Source organism: Musca vetustissima, unplaced genomic scaffold, assembly GCF_032173495.1.
Source record: "Musca vetustissima isolate MV318-11 ecotype Yass unplaced genomic scaffold, APGP_CSIRO_Mvet_v1 utg12218, whole genome shotgun sequence".
Classification (NCBI taxonomy): domain Eukaryota; kingdom Metazoa; phylum Arthropoda; class Insecta; order Diptera; family Muscidae; genus Musca; species Musca vetustissima.
In genome coordinates, this window is record NW_026884704.1 from 2,683 (window position 1) to 19,931 (window position 17,249).

Genomic DNA, 17,249 nt, shown 5'->3' on the forward strand with positions numbered 1-17,249 from the left:
AAGAAATGATCTCAAAGCGAACAACGTCGTTGGTTCTGGGAAATTTTGTATGGCACTTATCTTTGATGGTGCCGTTTTTATACCTTCTTTTGATACGACAAAGCCAAGGTATTCAACTTCGGATTTAAAAAAATTTGACTTTTCAATAGAGACTCTCATGTTTGCATCGAGCAGTTTCCTAACACAGTCGATATGTTTTACATGATTCTCTTTGATACGACAAAGCCAAGGTATTCAACTTCGGATTTAAAAAAATTTGACTTTTCAATAGAGACTCTCATGTTTGCATCGAGCAGTTTCCTAAGAACACAGTCGATATGTTTTACATGATTCTCTTTGGTTTCTGAAAAAACAACTTTTTTATTTCTGAGTTTACAAATTCAGATACCCCCATTGGGTATGGATATAGTTTAGAGTAAATTGGTTCTTCGTTCTCCATGTTAATAGTAGCAACGATATTTGTGTTGTAAGGTAGTGCTTCTTTAGGATCAGCAAAAACCTTCATTCGTTTTTTTAACATTTTCTGAAAATCCGCCTTAACTGCGAAAGGCACATCAATCTTATCAATTTCTATAAAATTAACATCTTTACATTCAAAAAATTCAATAAGTTCAGAGCCAGAATTATGTAGGATGACTCCTTTATTTAGATCAATGTTTGCATTGATTTGTTTTAATAGGTCTAAGCCCACAATAGCGTCAAATGTTGTTAAAGTTGGCAAAATGAAAAATGTGGAGTTCATGCCGAATAAATTTACAAAACATTTTTGTTTAATAGGTGTTTGTCCATTGACAGAGTGAACCGAGAAAGGAGTACTTACAGGAATTATATGTTTCAATTCATGGAGAGGTTTTATATAATTTTTCGAAGCCCCTGTGTCAATTAAAAGGCGTATTGGTTTCCCCGCTACTGTCCGCCTTACAAACGGTAGTAGGGACCTTCCTCTAAAAAATTAACATAATCACAATCTTCCTTTAATTCGTCATTTATGTCTTCAAATTCAGAGTGAGCTATGTCACCATATTGTACCGCCTGCTCTTCCGGAATTATTTGATTAACTTTTTGAAATTTTGGGCCCGTACTCCGGTCAGACCCTGCTTGACGCTTAAAAGGTTGTCTGTGAGAATTTCTACCGTTACCATAATTAGTCGGTGATCTGAATTTGGAAGACGTTGGATCCAAGTCCATTTCTTCGGTTTGATCTCTAGGCTGTAAATTAGCATCAGCACCCTTTTCGTAATGTGGGTTTTTGTGTTTATGATAATTTTGTTGGTTATTGTTATAACTATTATCAGACGGTTTTCTTAATGGAAGTTTTTTTTGAGGTTTCAGACCTACTCTTTTTTTCATCATTCCTATTTGCAAATGATGTAGCAAAAACGTATCTTTCATGATTCGCCTCCACTTCTTGCGCTAAGGCTAGAGCTGAGGGAAGATCAGCGGCGCGGGCCGCGAAGAGTACATCACAGAGAGGTTTCCTTAATCCGGAAACAAATACTCTGAGTGCGTCTTGTCGGTATTTGTTATTGATGGCTAAAGCTAAATTTCTGTCATAGCTCATAATAGTTTTATTTGTTAACAATGAGAGCTTTCTCTCCACTTCATCATAAAATTGTATCACTGACTGTCCGCCTTGTCTGAGGGTACTTAGTTCCTGTTCGATCAGGTGAATTGGTTGTTTATCTGAGTACGTAAAGTCCAACCTATTTATTATAGCTTTAAAATTTAACACCGTATTGAATGATGCTAATACTGCATCTGCCGGTCCTCTGATTTTATTTCTAATGATACAAACTGCTTGGTAGTGCCTTGAGCTACCATCATATCTTTCAAAAACTTTATACGCGTTATGTGCCGCTTGTCTCCACGACACATAATTTTCTATTTTCCCGTCAAATTCGGGCAAAGATTTAATAACGTCTAGCGACTCATCGCATGTTATTGTTGAAAAAATTTTTTCTTCCTCATACGGTTTTACATCTGTTTGTCCTATGGAAATGGACGACAATTTTCTTGATAGATCGTCGACTTTTTTGTCGACTTCTGATTTATGTGTCTGAATCGCTGCACGTACAGCGGATTCTATCAATTTTGAAATTTCGTCCGCGTTCATAATATCTTTTTTTTATAGAAAAGTTGGTATAACACAATCTTAATCACTTCACAGAAATTGAAATATTTTAAATACGCACTATACGATGTAAAAAAAATCTCTTGATATTTTCACCTGTTTTTGGACACACAATTTTTTCGACAAAATTTTTTTTTTAATTCAATGAGTAATACACTTACATGACTTTGTTTTATATTATAATATGTTGGTGGATCCTTAGAGCTTCTTGGGGCGTCTTTTTCTAGAGTGTAGAGCTTATCCCTTTTGCGTTAGTTGGACGACTTCATACAAAATAGATCCTCCGTTGGGTAGTTTTCGTTCTGGTTTTTGTGTAGACCTTATTCCTTTTGTGCGAGTTGGACGACTTGGGTAGTTTTTGTTCTTGTTTTTGTGTTTGGGCTGGGTCAGAGATTACTTTTTTCAAAGTAAATCCTTTAAATAAACCCGGTTGGGCGCCAGTTAATAAAAAGACTTGTGTGCCTTTTGGTGAGTTAGAATGAACTAACTTCTTTATTCAAATCAAAAACTTATTCTACTTAAACTAAACAAATCAAAATTGCTGACAATACGCTGACACTACACTTTCCATGGTCACGCCACCAGACGTAACACGACTCCATGCTAAGCACACAACAGTCAACCAAGCAAAGCTCACAAAGGCAACATTGTTGCCTGTTAGTTTGGCAGGGATGTGCTAACTTACACATATATTTCCATTAAAAAACAGATACCATGTGGATTTGACGCTTCCATTATTTACCACAATACTCGGAGAATAGCAATCACAATTACTTTTCGAAATGAACTTCCAACAATATTTGTTACTTCCTAAGTCAGTAATATTCCCGATAGCGCCCCCCATTTCTAATAGATTACAGCAGACTTAGACACACACTGGATGGGAGGGATATTAAAACAAAAATAAAAATTATCGATCTGTTCACAGAGTCCATTGCCGTTTGATTATTGCCTTTGACGGCAATAGCTGATCTTTTGACGCCGACAGTTTGTGTGTGCGCGAAAATCGAATGATTATGATTTATTATCATTTGAAGTAAAATTTAAGGTACCTTTTCTAACCCTACTGTCAATTTACCAATGAAAGAGAGAAAAAATAAAACCTCCCATGACCATGATTCGTAATGTAAAGTTAGGCTTTGTTTCGTTTTCTGTTGTCGCTACAATTTTGTTTGGATTAATTTTAAACTGCAACGGTTTTTGTTGTTGTTGTGATCGTTAGCGGGTACTTTTGAATTCTACATTAACGCCGTCTGTGTGTGTGCGTGAGCAACGAGTAAGATCAGCTGTTGCCATCAAAGGCAAAAATCAAACGGCAATGGACTCTGTGAACCGATTGACAAAATAAATATCCGCCTTTGGTTTCTTGTTGATACAATTTTTGGGACTTCCCCGCCAAATGCAATCGGCAGTAATCTATTGGATATGGGACAACTACGGCTTAGACAGACACTAAACTTGAAAATAATAAAAATGGGAAAGTTTGAGGAAGCAAATCTTTCTTCATGGAATAAATCGCATTTTTCATTCCTATTTTTCAATTTCATTTTGAAGATTCGAAAATAACAGCCTTATTCTGGATATTCGCTGGGAGATATCTCGCATGTAAAAAATTTTTCGCTTTCACATTATCGCCTTATTCTGAATGAATAGGGCAAGGTAGATATATATGAAGTATCCGCATCGGCGACCTTTGATATGTCAAAAACATTTTCCCAAAAACAAATAGAATCATAAGATGTTTTTTACACAAATTCTTGAAGAAAGTGTTAATAAAAGTGTTGCCAAACAAGCTCTTCAAAATTCGGAAATTTTCATTTATAATTTGGGTAGCCTGAACCTTTGGGAAGAGGTTATGTTTTGTTAGTGATTCCTTTTTGATTTTGATATGCATTATGCTCCAAAGATGTTTCTATAGGGAGAAGATCTGATAACTGTGTTGGCCTTTATAAAACTCTGATTTTTGACTTCCGCAACCAATGTTTGACACGTTTTAGTGTATGTTCGGAGGTTATTGTCAAGCTGAAAACATCGGAGGGAACTATAGCGTTTTCCAACGCATTTGTATAAACACAATCCGATCCACGAAAAATCCGAAACGAAAAAAAAACACAATACCATTATTGATCCTCCTCCATGCTACCTAGTACCCTTGCTATACTTTGGCATAAACCATTCATTTTTGTTTTACATTAAACTTTAATTCATCCGAGAGCTAATATTTCTCCACTGATTTGGATTCCAATTAATATGAGCGCATTTGCGAAAGGCAATCAGGTTTTCCGATTCTTTTCAAAAACAAAAGAACTTTCTTGATAGTCTCCGGGCATGTAAGCCCGCCCACGTTCTGTTGGTGTAGATAAGCAGTGCGTAGGTAGAAAGAAAATGATATCGTCGCACACAATGCGACCTATAAAATCGAATCGGTGCAGAAATCAAAACATAGTAATTATAACGGTAAAAATAACTAAAATTTTACAATGAGACAATTATCTTATCCATAAATTATTACGAAATTTGAATTAAATTTTAAAGATTGTTTTAATTGAATAAATTAGCCGATTTTGACGAGTAACAAACGTTATAATATGCCCTTCATACTATTGTGGAGTGTAGAAAAACCATAATATATATTCGGGTAATTCGAATACTATTGTAGAACTCGAATGCGCTTTACACACGTCATTGTATAAAACATGTTCGTAGACAAACTCGTCATAGTTCTACAAACTTTGTGTGTTACAACATACATTCATACCGAAGTCAACATACACAATGAATACCGTGTTCGTCGTGTCTGAATCGTGGGTTGTATGAATCAAACGGGTACAATACTTGAAGCAATCCATGTTTGTTGTACACTCACTCATTGCTCTTCATTTCAAAAAAAAAAAATATATATAGAATAGAAGCCAATTCATTTATATGAGTGACTCATGGGTGGGGTTTCTTTGTGCATTCATGCAGATGTCTATCACAAATACATTTACAAATTGTCATCCTCTCATCGTGTGCATCAATGTTTTAAATTCATCAATTAAACTGTGAACCAGCAAATCAGAAAAAAATTAACTTCGAAATAATGAAAAATTAGCATGAGAAAAAATTAGACGACAACACCAAAGGGTTTCCGGCGCACATAACCTCAACAAATACTACAACTTACTACAATTTACTTTTATTAACGGCACTCCACTTAAAGGATTTATACGAAAGGTTTTATATATACCGCTATCACCTCTTTTATTAAAATGATTTGCTACATACATATACAAATATAAGACGTTATAAAAAAATAAATAATTTAGATTAGGCGAGTTTACTTGCGGCAAGTCTTTGTTTGTAGGAGAGAGGGGCAAGGGGAATAATAATGGAAAAAATTGCTCGTACCGACAATTTTCTGGCAATTCGTTTAGTGTATTTCGTATTTTTTGACATTTTATATTTATTTAAATGCGAAAAAACTATTTGAAATAAAAAAAAAATTGAAACCGAATTGCCTTGTATAGACGCATGAAGCAAGTTCAAAAGAGAACGATAAGAATTGCCGCAAGTAAACTCGCCTAATCTAAATCAAGACAAAGCAATACATTTGTGAATAAAATAATAATGAATCACATCCGCCACCCTTTGTACATACGTACATACATATGTACGTGTATATAGATGAACTGAACTACAATCGTTCCTTCACGACCTTTTCCAAGATGTCCGTACATAAATCATGATTATTCGCACGCAATCTTTTCCAGCTTTTCGTCATCGAGACACTTTTAATGTTTTTTATTGCAAATTGAACAGCCATTGATTTAAGGCGACCACTGGAATGACGATCTCCCAGAAGAAGAATATCAGCCGCAGTGTCTACACTCATTGTTTCGATTAGCACGTTTTCACACATTTCTTGCAAACCCGACATGGCGTATTTATTGCCAGCCACAAATAGATCTGCTGCCATTTCCTTGGGTATTTTCTTGTCCGTGTAGATATAATTTAGCAATTCCTTGAGAAGTTTCGAGTTCATATCTTCAATTTGAATAATACCGGTTTTCTTCTCTTCGAGGTCATTGCGAAACATGGCCGCAAAAACTTCACTGCGGGCGCATAATAAAATTTTGTGGGCATTGAATTCAATTTTATCTTGAGAGACAAGTGTTAGATCGCTGAATTCTTTGCTAGCCAAGATATTAGCCAAATCCTTGGAGATGGTTGTTGAGTTTTGAATTTCATGTATTTGAAGATATACCGCGACGGGGGTGTCATATCCCTGACTTCTGCTTCCTTGAAGAAAAGGGATAGCGCTATTTATTTGTTTCGTTGATATCTCTTTTGTACATTTTTCGGATCCTTTCGTTACTGTAACTTGAAAAATCGTGTCGGGGGAATTGCATGACTTCAACTTTACATCTGTATTTCCATTAAAAAATAGTTTCCATATGGATTTGACGCCTCCATAATTTACCTCAATATCCGGAGAATCACACATAAAATAATTGGGCGTATTGCACTTCCAACAATATTTGTTACTTCCTAAGTCAGTGATATTCCCAACAATGCTCATTTCTAATAGATTACAGCAGACTTAGACACACACTGGATGGGAGGGATATCTCAACAAAAATTAAAAATTGTAGCGACAGCAAAAAAAAAATAGGAAACAAAGACGATTACTTGTTTGTCGATCTGTTCACAGAGTCCATTGCCGTTTGATTTTTGCCTTTGACGGCAACAGATGATCTCACTCGTTGCTCGCACACACACACACACAGTCGGCGTTAATGTAGAATTTAAAAGTAACCGCTAACGATCACAACAACAATAAAAACCGTTGCAGTTTAAAATTAATCCAAACAAAATTGTAGCGACAACAGAAAAGGAAACCAAGCCTTACTTTACATTACGAATCATGGTCATGGGAGGTTTTTTTTCTCTCTTTCATTGACAGTAGGGTTAGGAAAGGTACCTTAAATTTTACTTCAACTGATAATAAATTATAATTATCGAGAAAATATATAATGTAAAATAGCGCATAGACGTTTGATGTTTGCTTTTGACGGCAACAGCTGATCCTATTCGTTGTTCGCGCACAAACAAACAGTCGGCGCCAAAATAGAATTTCATTGCGCCAGCACACAGCCGTTTGATGTCAAGAAGACCTTGACTTTTTCCAAAATTGTTTAGTTGATGATCTAATGGCTGTTGAAAAAAAAGCTGCAAGAAACATTAAAAGCACGCATAAAATATTGTACAGCAGAGGTAAATGTGTTGCAGGACGATTCTTCATTGGTAATATACTTTTTACAACTTACAAAAAGCTCCTATTTAATTCACTAACTTCATCCCCACAGATTTTGTTCGATTTTAAGCTTGGCTATGGCGAATAAAAATCAAAAGAACTATTTCATAATTGGGAGAAATATAAACTAGTTGTTATTGAAATAGCAAAAGGGGCCGGAGGACAAAGCTTGGAAGCTTTATCTGAATGGTCTATTGACGACTTAACATTTTTATATTTTTTGTAAGTTGTTTCCGTCGACTGCTGCTGCTGCTGCTGGACGAGAAACAAAAAGAGCTAGGATCCATAAATCAGTGGACAGTTTTATAAATTTTGAACAGGTAATTTGAAGAAAAACATCGTTATTATTATCCTAATTGGTTATCTTTTTATTGTAGCTACACACACCGATTGAAGAATACGAAAGTAGATCTCAACAGCCAACTATAATAGCGATTGGAGAATATAAATCTTCCATTTCTCAATAGTTTATATAATATAAAACATTCCGAATAGTATTAATCAAATTCTTATTAAGAATAAAAATAACACTTAGTTCGGTGTATAACTTATTCCACAGGGCATTTGGAATTAATTCCTATTCAGGTATTAAATATAAATAATTTGGTATTATTTTAACACCAAAAAAAGGTTTAAGCCTAATACATATTGGTGTTATTTTAATGCTCTAAAAAAATAATAATAAACAACTCCCTCTCTCACATTCTCTCTCTTTCAATCTCTTTAAAAGTATTCCATAATGGAATAGATTTATTACTTTTCTTGAATTTATTATATAGAAACACCGGCTCGGCAATAAAATTAAACCAAAACTTTTTACTGTGTAGCAATTCCTTGAGCCCGTTCGAATCCATATCGTCGATGGTAATGCTACATAAAAACGTACGTTTAGTTTTTTTTTAGGGGAATTTATACCTGAAGGAATATCAAAGTCAAACTTGAATTTGGGCGCCGTTCTCCTTTATTCATTTACAATAAAAGACGCCAAGCTTAAAAGTCTTCTTATGTTTTTCCCCCATTAATAGCAATCTTATTTTTAATTCTTTAAATTTATTTTAAACTTAGATTTTAATCTAAAACGGTTATTTGTTGTTTTTTTTTTTTATCGATTGCTCATACAATGAATTTCTATCTTGACGCCGATGGTTTGTTTGTGCGCGAACATCGTGCAACATCAGCTGTTGCCGTCAAAGTCAAAAATCAAACGGCCATGAAATTCTATTTTGACGCCGACAATTTGTGTGTACGCGAACAATCGAGTAAGATCAGTTGTTGCCGTCAAAGTCAAACGTCCTTTTTATCATTTTCTTGTTGTCGTTGTTGCTACAACAGTTTTTGGGACATTCCCGCCAAACGTGTCTGCTGAAATCCATTGAAAATGGATACTTTTGGGATAATCACTGACTTGGGAAATAACAAATATCGTTGGGATTTTAATGTTAATTCACTTTTTAAAAACAGTTCTCCGGAAATTTTGGTGTATGATGGCGACGTCAAATCCGTATGGAAACTAATTTTTAATAATACTTTGGTATGTGTAAATTTGATTTACTGCAATATCTACGACATCACTTTTCAAGTTACAGTAACTGAAGGAAAAGAGAACGCTGTTAAGATGATATCAACGAACCAAAGAAATTTCCAAACACCTTGTATCAATTTTGATCGTAATTATCGTTATTGCATACAGCACCGGATATTTCTTCATATAAAATATGAAAAAAAAGGAAACCAAATGCCAAACAAAAAAGCAACCGCTAACTGGCATCTCAAAGGATTTTGCCAATATCTTCGCTAGCAAAGAATTCAGTCACTGAAGATAAAACTGAATTCCAGGTCCACAAAGTTGTATTATGCGCTCGCAGTGAAGTTTTTGCAGCCATGTTTCGCAATGACCTGCAGGAGGTTTTAGCGTTAAGAAAATATTAGAAATAAAATGAGTTCAACTCGAACAACGGAACCGTCAACACCGTGCGTTTCTTTTTTCTCTAATTTCTCCCGACACATTTGTGATGAGATCAGGAGTCATCCGCGTCAACACCGTGCGTTTCTTTTTTCTCTAGTTTCTTCCGACACATTTGTGATGAGATCAGGAGTCATCTCATCAACCAGACACATGTTATTATACTAAAATCCATTTAAAAATGATCTATAAAAATCAAAACAGTTGCAGAAATCAAAACATAGTACTTATAACGGTAAAAATAACTAAAATTTTACAATGAGACAATTATTTTATCCATAAATTATTACGAATTTTGCATTTAATTTTAATGATTGTTTTAATTGAATAAATTAGCCGATTTTGACGAGTAACAAATGTTATAATATGCCTTTCATACTATTGTGCTATTGTGGAGTGTAGAAAAACCATAATATATTTTCTGGTAATTCGAATACTATTGTAGAACTCGAATACGCTTTACACACGTCATTGTATAAAACATGTTCGTAGACAAACTCGTCGTAGTTGTTCAAACTTTGTGTGTTACAACATACATTCATACCGAAGTCAACATACACAATGAATACCGTGTTCGTCGTGTGTGAATCGTGGGTTGTATGAATCAAACGGGTACAATACTTGAAGCAATCCATGTTTGTTGTACACTCACTCATTGCTCTTCATTTCAAACAAATTTATAGAATAGAAGCCATTTCGTTGATATGAGTGACTCATTAGTGGTGTTTTTTTTTTGTGCATTCATGCAGATGTCTATCACAAATACATTTACAAATTGTCATCCTCTCATCGTGTGCATCAATATTTTAAATTCATCAATTAAACTGTGAACCAGCAAATCAGAAAAAAAATTAACTTCGAAATAATGAAAAATTAGCATGAGAAAAAATTAGACGACAACACCAAAGGGTTTCCGGCGCACATAACCTCAACAAATGTATAGACCTTTTATACTACAACTTACAACAATTTACTTTTATTAACGGCACTCAACTTAAAGGCTTTATATGAAAGGTTTTATATATACCCCTATCACCTCTTTTATTAAAATGATTTGCTACATACAAATATACAAATATAAGCCGTTATAAAAAAATAAATAATTTAGATTAGGCGAGTTTACTTGCGGCAAGTCTTTGTTTGTAGGAGAGGGGCAAGGGGAATAGAAATGGAAAAAATTGCTCGTACCGACAATTTTCTGGCAATTCGTTTAGTGTATTTCGTATTTTTTGACATTTTATATTTATTTAAATGCGAAGTAAACTCGCCTAATCTAAATCAAGACAAAGCAATACATTTGTAAATAAAATAATAATGAATCACATCCGCCACCCTTTGTACATACGTACATACATATGTACGTGTATATAGGTAAGGTGAACTACCACATTTCCTGCACGGCCTTTTCCAAGACGTCCGTACATAAATCATTATCAGTCGCACGCAATCTGTTCCAGCCTTCCGTCATCGAGACACTTTTAATGTTTTTCATTGCAAATATCAAAGCCGTAGATTTAAGGCGATCACTGGAATGACGATCGCCCAGAAGAAGAATATCAGACACAGTGTCTACACTCATTGTTTCGATTAGCATGTTTTCACACATTTTCTGCAAACCCGACATGGCGTATTTATTGCCAGCCACAAATAGATCTGCTGCCATTTCATTGGGTATTTTCTTGTCCGTGTAGATATAATTTAGCAATTCCTTGAGAACTTTCGAGTCCATATCTTCAATTTGAATAATACCGGTTTTCTTCTCTTCGAGGTCATTGCGAAACATGGCCGCAAAAACTTCACTGCGGGCGCATAATAAAACTTTGTGGACATTGAATTCAATTTTATCTTGAGAGACAAGTGTTAGATCGCTGAATTCTTTGCTAGCCAAGATATTAGCCAAATCCTTGGAGATGGTTGTTGAGTGTTGAATTTCATGTATTTGAAGATATACCGCGACGGGGGTGTTATATACCCATCGTGTGAATCCTTGAACAAAAAGGATATTGGTATTTATTTGTGTCGTTGATATCTCTTTAGTACATTTTGCTTCGTTAGTTACTGTAACTTGAAAAATCGTGTCGGGGGAATTGCATGACATCAACTTTACATCTGTAATTCCATTAAAAACTAGTTTCCATGTGGATTTGAAGTCTCCATTATTTACCACAATATTCGGAGAAAAACTACAAATATCACTTTCCCAATAGAACTTCCAACAATATTTGTTATCTCCTAAGTTAGTGATATTTCCAACAGTAGCCATTATCAAAAGATTTCAGCAGACTTAGACACACACTGGATGGGAGGGATATCTCAACAAAAATTAAAAATTGTAGCGACAACAAAACAAAATAAGAAACAAAGACGATTACTTGTTTGTCGATCTGTTATCAGAGTCCATTGCCGTTTGATTTTTGCCTTTGACGGCAACAGATGATCTCACTCGTTGCTCGCACACACACACACAACAATAAAAACCGTTGTAGTTTAAAATTAATCCAAACAAAATTGTAGCGACAACAGAAAAGGAAACCAAGCCTTACTTTACATTACGAATCATGGTCATGGGAGTTTTTTTTCTCTCTTTCATTGACAGTAGGGTTAGGAAAGGTACCTTAAATTTACTTCAAATGATAATCTATACTAATAAAAGAGTACAGTGATTGACTGACTGATTTAACGATTCATCAACGCCAGACGAAACGGCTGAAGCTAGAATCTTGAAATTTTGGGTGAGGGTCAGTCTTGGTCCAAAGGTGACAGATAAGGCTGGGTTTTTGGAAATTCGTACTAGAACGGTACGAAAAGTACTAAATGTGATACCATTTGTTTTTGGCGAACCGGTGGAGCTAGAACTCTGAAATTTTGGATGGTGGTCGCTGATGGAGTGTAGGATAGGTTTTTGGAAATTCGAACTATAACTATCCGAAAAGTACTAAAATGTACTTAATTTGGTACAAATTCGTAGCATGTGAATGGATAGAGCCAAAAGCTTGAAATGTGGAATGTGAATTATCGTTGAGATGTAGAGTCTATTTAAGGAGATGGTTTTGAAAGCGTGTACCCATGTGTACGAAAAGTACTATATTTGGTACAAATTTAATCTATACTAATAAAAGAGTAACGTGATTGACTGATTTAACGATTCATCAACGCCCAGACGAAACGGCTGAAGCTAGAATCTTGAAATTTTGGGTGAGGGTCACTCTTGGTCCAAATGGGACAGATAAGGCTGGGTTTTTGGGAATACGTACTAGAACGGTACAAAAAGTACTAAAAAGTACTAAATGCGATACCATTTGTATTTGGCGAACCGGTGGAGCTAGAACTCTGAAATTTGGGTTGGTGGTCGTTGATTGAGTGTAGGATAGATGTATTAAACGGTTTTTTGGAAACTAACTATAACTATCCGAAAAGTACGAAAATGTTCTAAATTTGGTACAATTTCGTCGTATGTGAATGGAGTGAGCAAAAAACTTGACATTTGGAATGTAAATTAGCGTTGAGAAGTAGGGCGATATGAGGAGGGTTTTGGGAAGCGTGTACTTATGTGTACGAAAAGTACTATATTTGGTACAAATTTGATTTGGAGGTACAAATCGAGCTGGAATCCTGCAAATTGAAATTAATGTTACCGTCGGAGTGTAGGATTGGGATATGTACGTAGTTTTGGAAATTTTTACTTATGTGTACATAAATTACTAAATCGTACTATAATTGGATTTGGGTGAACCGATAGAGCTGGAACAATGAAGTTTGGAGTTAGGATCATTGTAGGGATGTAGGATTAGGGTAAGGATTCAGTTTAAGAAAATAATACTTATGGGTACTAAATGGTACTAAATTTGGTACAATTAGAATTTTAGGTGAACCAATAGAGCTAGAATCATGAAATTTGCAGTCAGGATCACTGTTGAGGTGTAAGATTGAAATATGGAGGAAGTTTTAGAAATGTGTACTAATGTGTACTAAATTAGGTACAATTTAAATTGTGGGTGAAGCGATAAAGTTTGAATACTGAAATTTTGATTCAGGATCATTGTGGAGGTGTAGGATTGGAGTATGTAGGAATATTTGGAAATTATTAATGTGTACTAAACTTGGTACAATTTGAATTGTGGGTGAACCGATAGAGTTGGAATCCTGAAACTTGGATTTAGGAACACTGTGGGGGTGTTGGTTTGGGCTAAGAAGGAGGTTTTGGAAAATCGTACTACTGTGTACTAAACTTGGTACAATTTAAACTATGGGTGAAGCGATAGAGTTGGAATCCTGAATTTTGGATTTAGTATCACTGTAGGGGTGTAGGTTTGGGGTAAGAAGGAGGTTTTGAAAATTCGATCTATTGTGTACTAAATTTGGTACAATTTGAATTGTGGGTGAACCTATGGAGTTGGAATCCTAAAACTTGTATTTAGGATCACTGTGGGGATGTAGGATTGAGGTATGTAGTAAGTTTTGGAAAGTGGTACTACTGTGTACTAAATTTGGTACAATTTGAATTGTGGGTCAACCGATTAAGTTGGAATCCTGAAACTTGGATTTAGGATCACTGTGGAGTGTATGTTTGGGTTAAGTAGGATGTTTTGGAAATTCGTACTACAGTGTACTAAATTTGATACTATTTGGATTATAATTAAGATTTTATCTAATTCATGATTTCAATACATTTGAGATACATATTTGATAACATACTATGGTACTAAATGGTTCTAACATTTTAATAATGGTCAATATACGGTGGTTTTAAATAAAGGGTGATTTTTTTGAGGTTAGGATTTTCATGCATTAGTATTTCGGTTCGGTTCGAAATGTGTTTATCGACAAATTTTGTTCAGCGTTGCTAACAAACTCAACAAATCACTCTTTACATCCCACATTCGCTAACGAAGTAGCGGGTATATGCTAGTCTATATATATAATAGAGTTGCGTTATAAGTGACTGACTGATCATCAACGCCCAGACGAAACGGCTAAAGCTAGAAACTTGAAATTTGGCATGTAGGTGGGGTTTGGTGCGTAGGCGTGTGATAAAAAGCGGGATTTTTTGAAATTCGTACTAAAAGGTACTAAACAGTACTAAATACTGTATTACGCGGGAATGGTTAGGAGTAGAACTGAAATGTAGGAGTAGGAGTTAGTACTAGGAGGTACTAAAAAGTACTAAACATTACATTTGAATGGAATCGGTAAAGATTCATATCTGAAACTTGGTGTGGAGCTCAAGCCAATAGAATGAGGTGCAAAAATATTTTTTGGAAATTAGTACTAAAGTGGTACTAAAACCTGTATTACTCCGGAACGTTTTAAGTAGAAGTATGGAATTTTGTTACAATGGAAGAAGTAGAAATATATATGTGAAACATGTACTTAAACTGTTAGAAAGATGGGGAAACATATTTTTTGAAAATTAGTTCTAAAAAGTTATAAATATTGTACTACAAACAATCGATACTAAATATTTGTACTAAAATAGGGGAACTTTTGTATGCAAAAAAAAATAGTGCATTGATAAAATTTTATATTAAATGGGGTTTAAAAGGTAGGAAACTACTTAATATTGTACATGGGTATTGAGCGTTTAGAAGTGACAGAGTTTTGAATTCGTGTATGTGGCTTCTATGTAAAATAGTCTATATAATTGCGTTATAAGTGACTGACTGATCATCAAGGCCCAGACGAATCTTGATATTTATTAAATGGTACTAAATTTTTTTTAAAATTACTAATAGATATTAAATATTCTGTACGATAGGACGGATAAGAGTAGAAACCAGTGGACCGATATTTCCCGTCTTCAACCTTAAACTAATAGAGGATAAACTCAATGAGCATTTCGTAACACGCAACGCTCAGAAATTATATATAGGAACAATATCTAAATCGGAACCGATTTTCACGAAACTTAACACACATCATTCTAGACATCATTCATTACACTATGCCAAATTTTTTGAAAATTAGTTCCGCCTTCGGGGAGCAGAGCTGAATGCTAACGGACGCGTCCACAGGTTAACTGTGAATAACAAATAAACATTCGCGGACAATCAGCGGGCTCAGGGGGAGAGTCTCGGAGGAAATGACCGAGTACCTATGATCCCTGAGCCGACGAGGCGAGAATTGCGCCCCTTTTTATATCCATCTCATAGGTCTGGGACACTACCTTCATAAAGTGTCTCCCCTAACGCTGGGGTGTCATGCGACCTCGTGCCTATCAGCGTTCCACGGTTTGCAGTCAGGGTACCGACTGTATTAGAACGGAGCCTTGTTGATACCTGGGCGCCTCAACAAGTTTTTCAGGCTTAGTTGCCAAGTCCTTACCATGGTAAGAGGCTATGTCATGGTCGACCTCAAACCCTCACAGCACTTTTTATGGAGCCATCTTTTAATAACCCCCCCAAACCAAAAACAAAACAACTTATGCGATTTTTCGACTGATATTGGTGTGGCTGCCTTGGCACCCTCAGTCTCGAACTTTACAAGGTCAGATATCAATGAACCGCCTCAAGTGTTGACGACGTCCACGTCCCTGGACCTCTCTTTAGCCAATTGTCCTACTCTCGACGATGTTAATGCAAGCCTGGAGAGGCAGTCGGATCTTCTCCTCAACCTTCTAGAGGAAATAGGCTCCTTCCGACTCAGTCAGGAGAGCATCCCAAATCAGCTCTGGGATGACTCGCCCTTGTCGGACGAGGATGTCATCATGGAAACCACTGTGATTAGAACTACGGTGATAAACACAGTAACAACCATGGTGTCTCCTCTGAAGCAAGGAGGATCCCCCAAGCTGCTGACTGGGGAAGTTAACCCTGGCGAGGTCGAGGATCTAGACTCGATCTCCACGGCCTGTAGTGATGTCGCGAGACTACTCAGGCAGTTGGCTGTCGAAACAGTATCTGCTAGACAGGCCGATGCCAAGAAGATCGCTGCCATAAAAAATGTATCGGAGAGCAGTAAACTACTGTAAACGATACATCGGACGGGACAGCGACTCAATCACGGGGAAGGAGTTCCTGTTAATCAAGAGGAACGTTAAACTCATTAGGAAGTTCTCCAGAAACTACCCTGATGACATTGAGAGGGACTTCTTGATTGATAAGATCCCCCTACCCAGTACTAAGACCACAGCGGTAAATCCTTCAAAGAAGTAGAAACCTGCTGATGGCCCTGGTACATCCAGGATACTGATTCCTGAGACGTCTAAGCCCTCAGCACCCCCAAAGGGTAAACTGAGAACAGAGACGTCCCAGACATCAGCATCCAGTAAGACGGAAGGCAGGGGACTGTCGAAGTCAGCCCGGAGGAGAGCCCGTAAAAGGACCTCCAAGAAGACTGATAAGACACAACCCCTATCCGTAAATCCACCTTCTGCCGAATTGCCAAAGCCGATAGCCGATAGTGGATAAACGAAAAGTAGGGAACGAAGCAGGTGCCTACGTCTGCTGTACATACCTCTGCAGTGGTTGCTACCCCGGGTGCCAAATCTCGGCCACAGCCCACTGCTGTCAAGAGAATGAGGTCCTCGGAGGAGCAACAACCTGCTGCAAAGAGGCCCACGCAGTCGTCGGCCGTCCAGAGCTCTGCTTCGTTTGCGTCGGTGGTAGCGTCGAAGGAGAAACCTGCCAAGAGCAGGCACAATGCGACCCTGCTGATCCGGAAGATCTGCGAGTGGCAGTCATCGACCGATCTGACCCTGACGGGTTTATCAGTGAGGATAGATGGGTGCTGGTTGACAGTCATCTAAAGGACCTCTTCGTTGCGGTCCGAGATATACCAAGCGGCATGGTAACCTCGGTGTTTATCCCAAAACCTTTCAAGGGGCTGGAGAAGACACTGAGGTTATTGGAAAAGCAGAACGA

General features: G+C 36.7%; 2 protein-coding genes across 2 annotated transcripts; both read right to left on the bottom strand.

Annotated features, from left to right (window-relative positions):
* Positions 1-5,807: 5,807 nt before the first annotated feature.
* Positions 5,808-10,025, bottom strand: LOC133331702 (protein roadkill-like). Its single transcript, XM_061540079.1, has 2 exons — positions 9,935-10,025; positions 5,808-6,412 (listed from the first exon to the last, which is right to left on the bottom strand). Exons 1-2 carry the CDS (start codon positions 10,023-10,025, stop codon positions 5,808-5,810), a joined length of 696 nt encoding a protein of 231 aa, XP_061396063.1.
* A 746-nt stretch (positions 10,026-10,771) lies between these two features.
* On the bottom strand, positions 10,772-11,488 carry LOC133331703 (protein roadkill-like). The gene has a single exon (XM_061540080.1). It carries the CDS (start codon positions 11,486-11,488, stop codon positions 10,772-10,774), a length of 717 nt encoding a protein of 238 aa, XP_061396064.1.
* Between the last annotated feature and the right edge of the window lie 5,761 nt (positions 11,489-17,249).

What these genes read in the sequence shown, in the direction of transcription:
- LOC133331702 (XM_061540079.1), bottom strand. Translation starts at nt 10,025, where the DNA reads ATGGATTGCTTCAAGTATTGTACCCGTTTGATTCATACAACCCACGAT. An exon ending in CATTGTGTATGTTGACTTCG is followed by an intron (nt 6,413 to 9,934) that starts GTATGAATGTAT and finishes CTTTTCTTCAAG; the next exon opens with GAAGCAGAAGTCAGGGATAT.
- LOC133331703 (XM_061540080.1), bottom strand. Translation starts at nt 11,488, where the DNA reads ATGTCATGCAATTCCCCCGACACGATTTTTCAAGTTACAGTAACTAAC.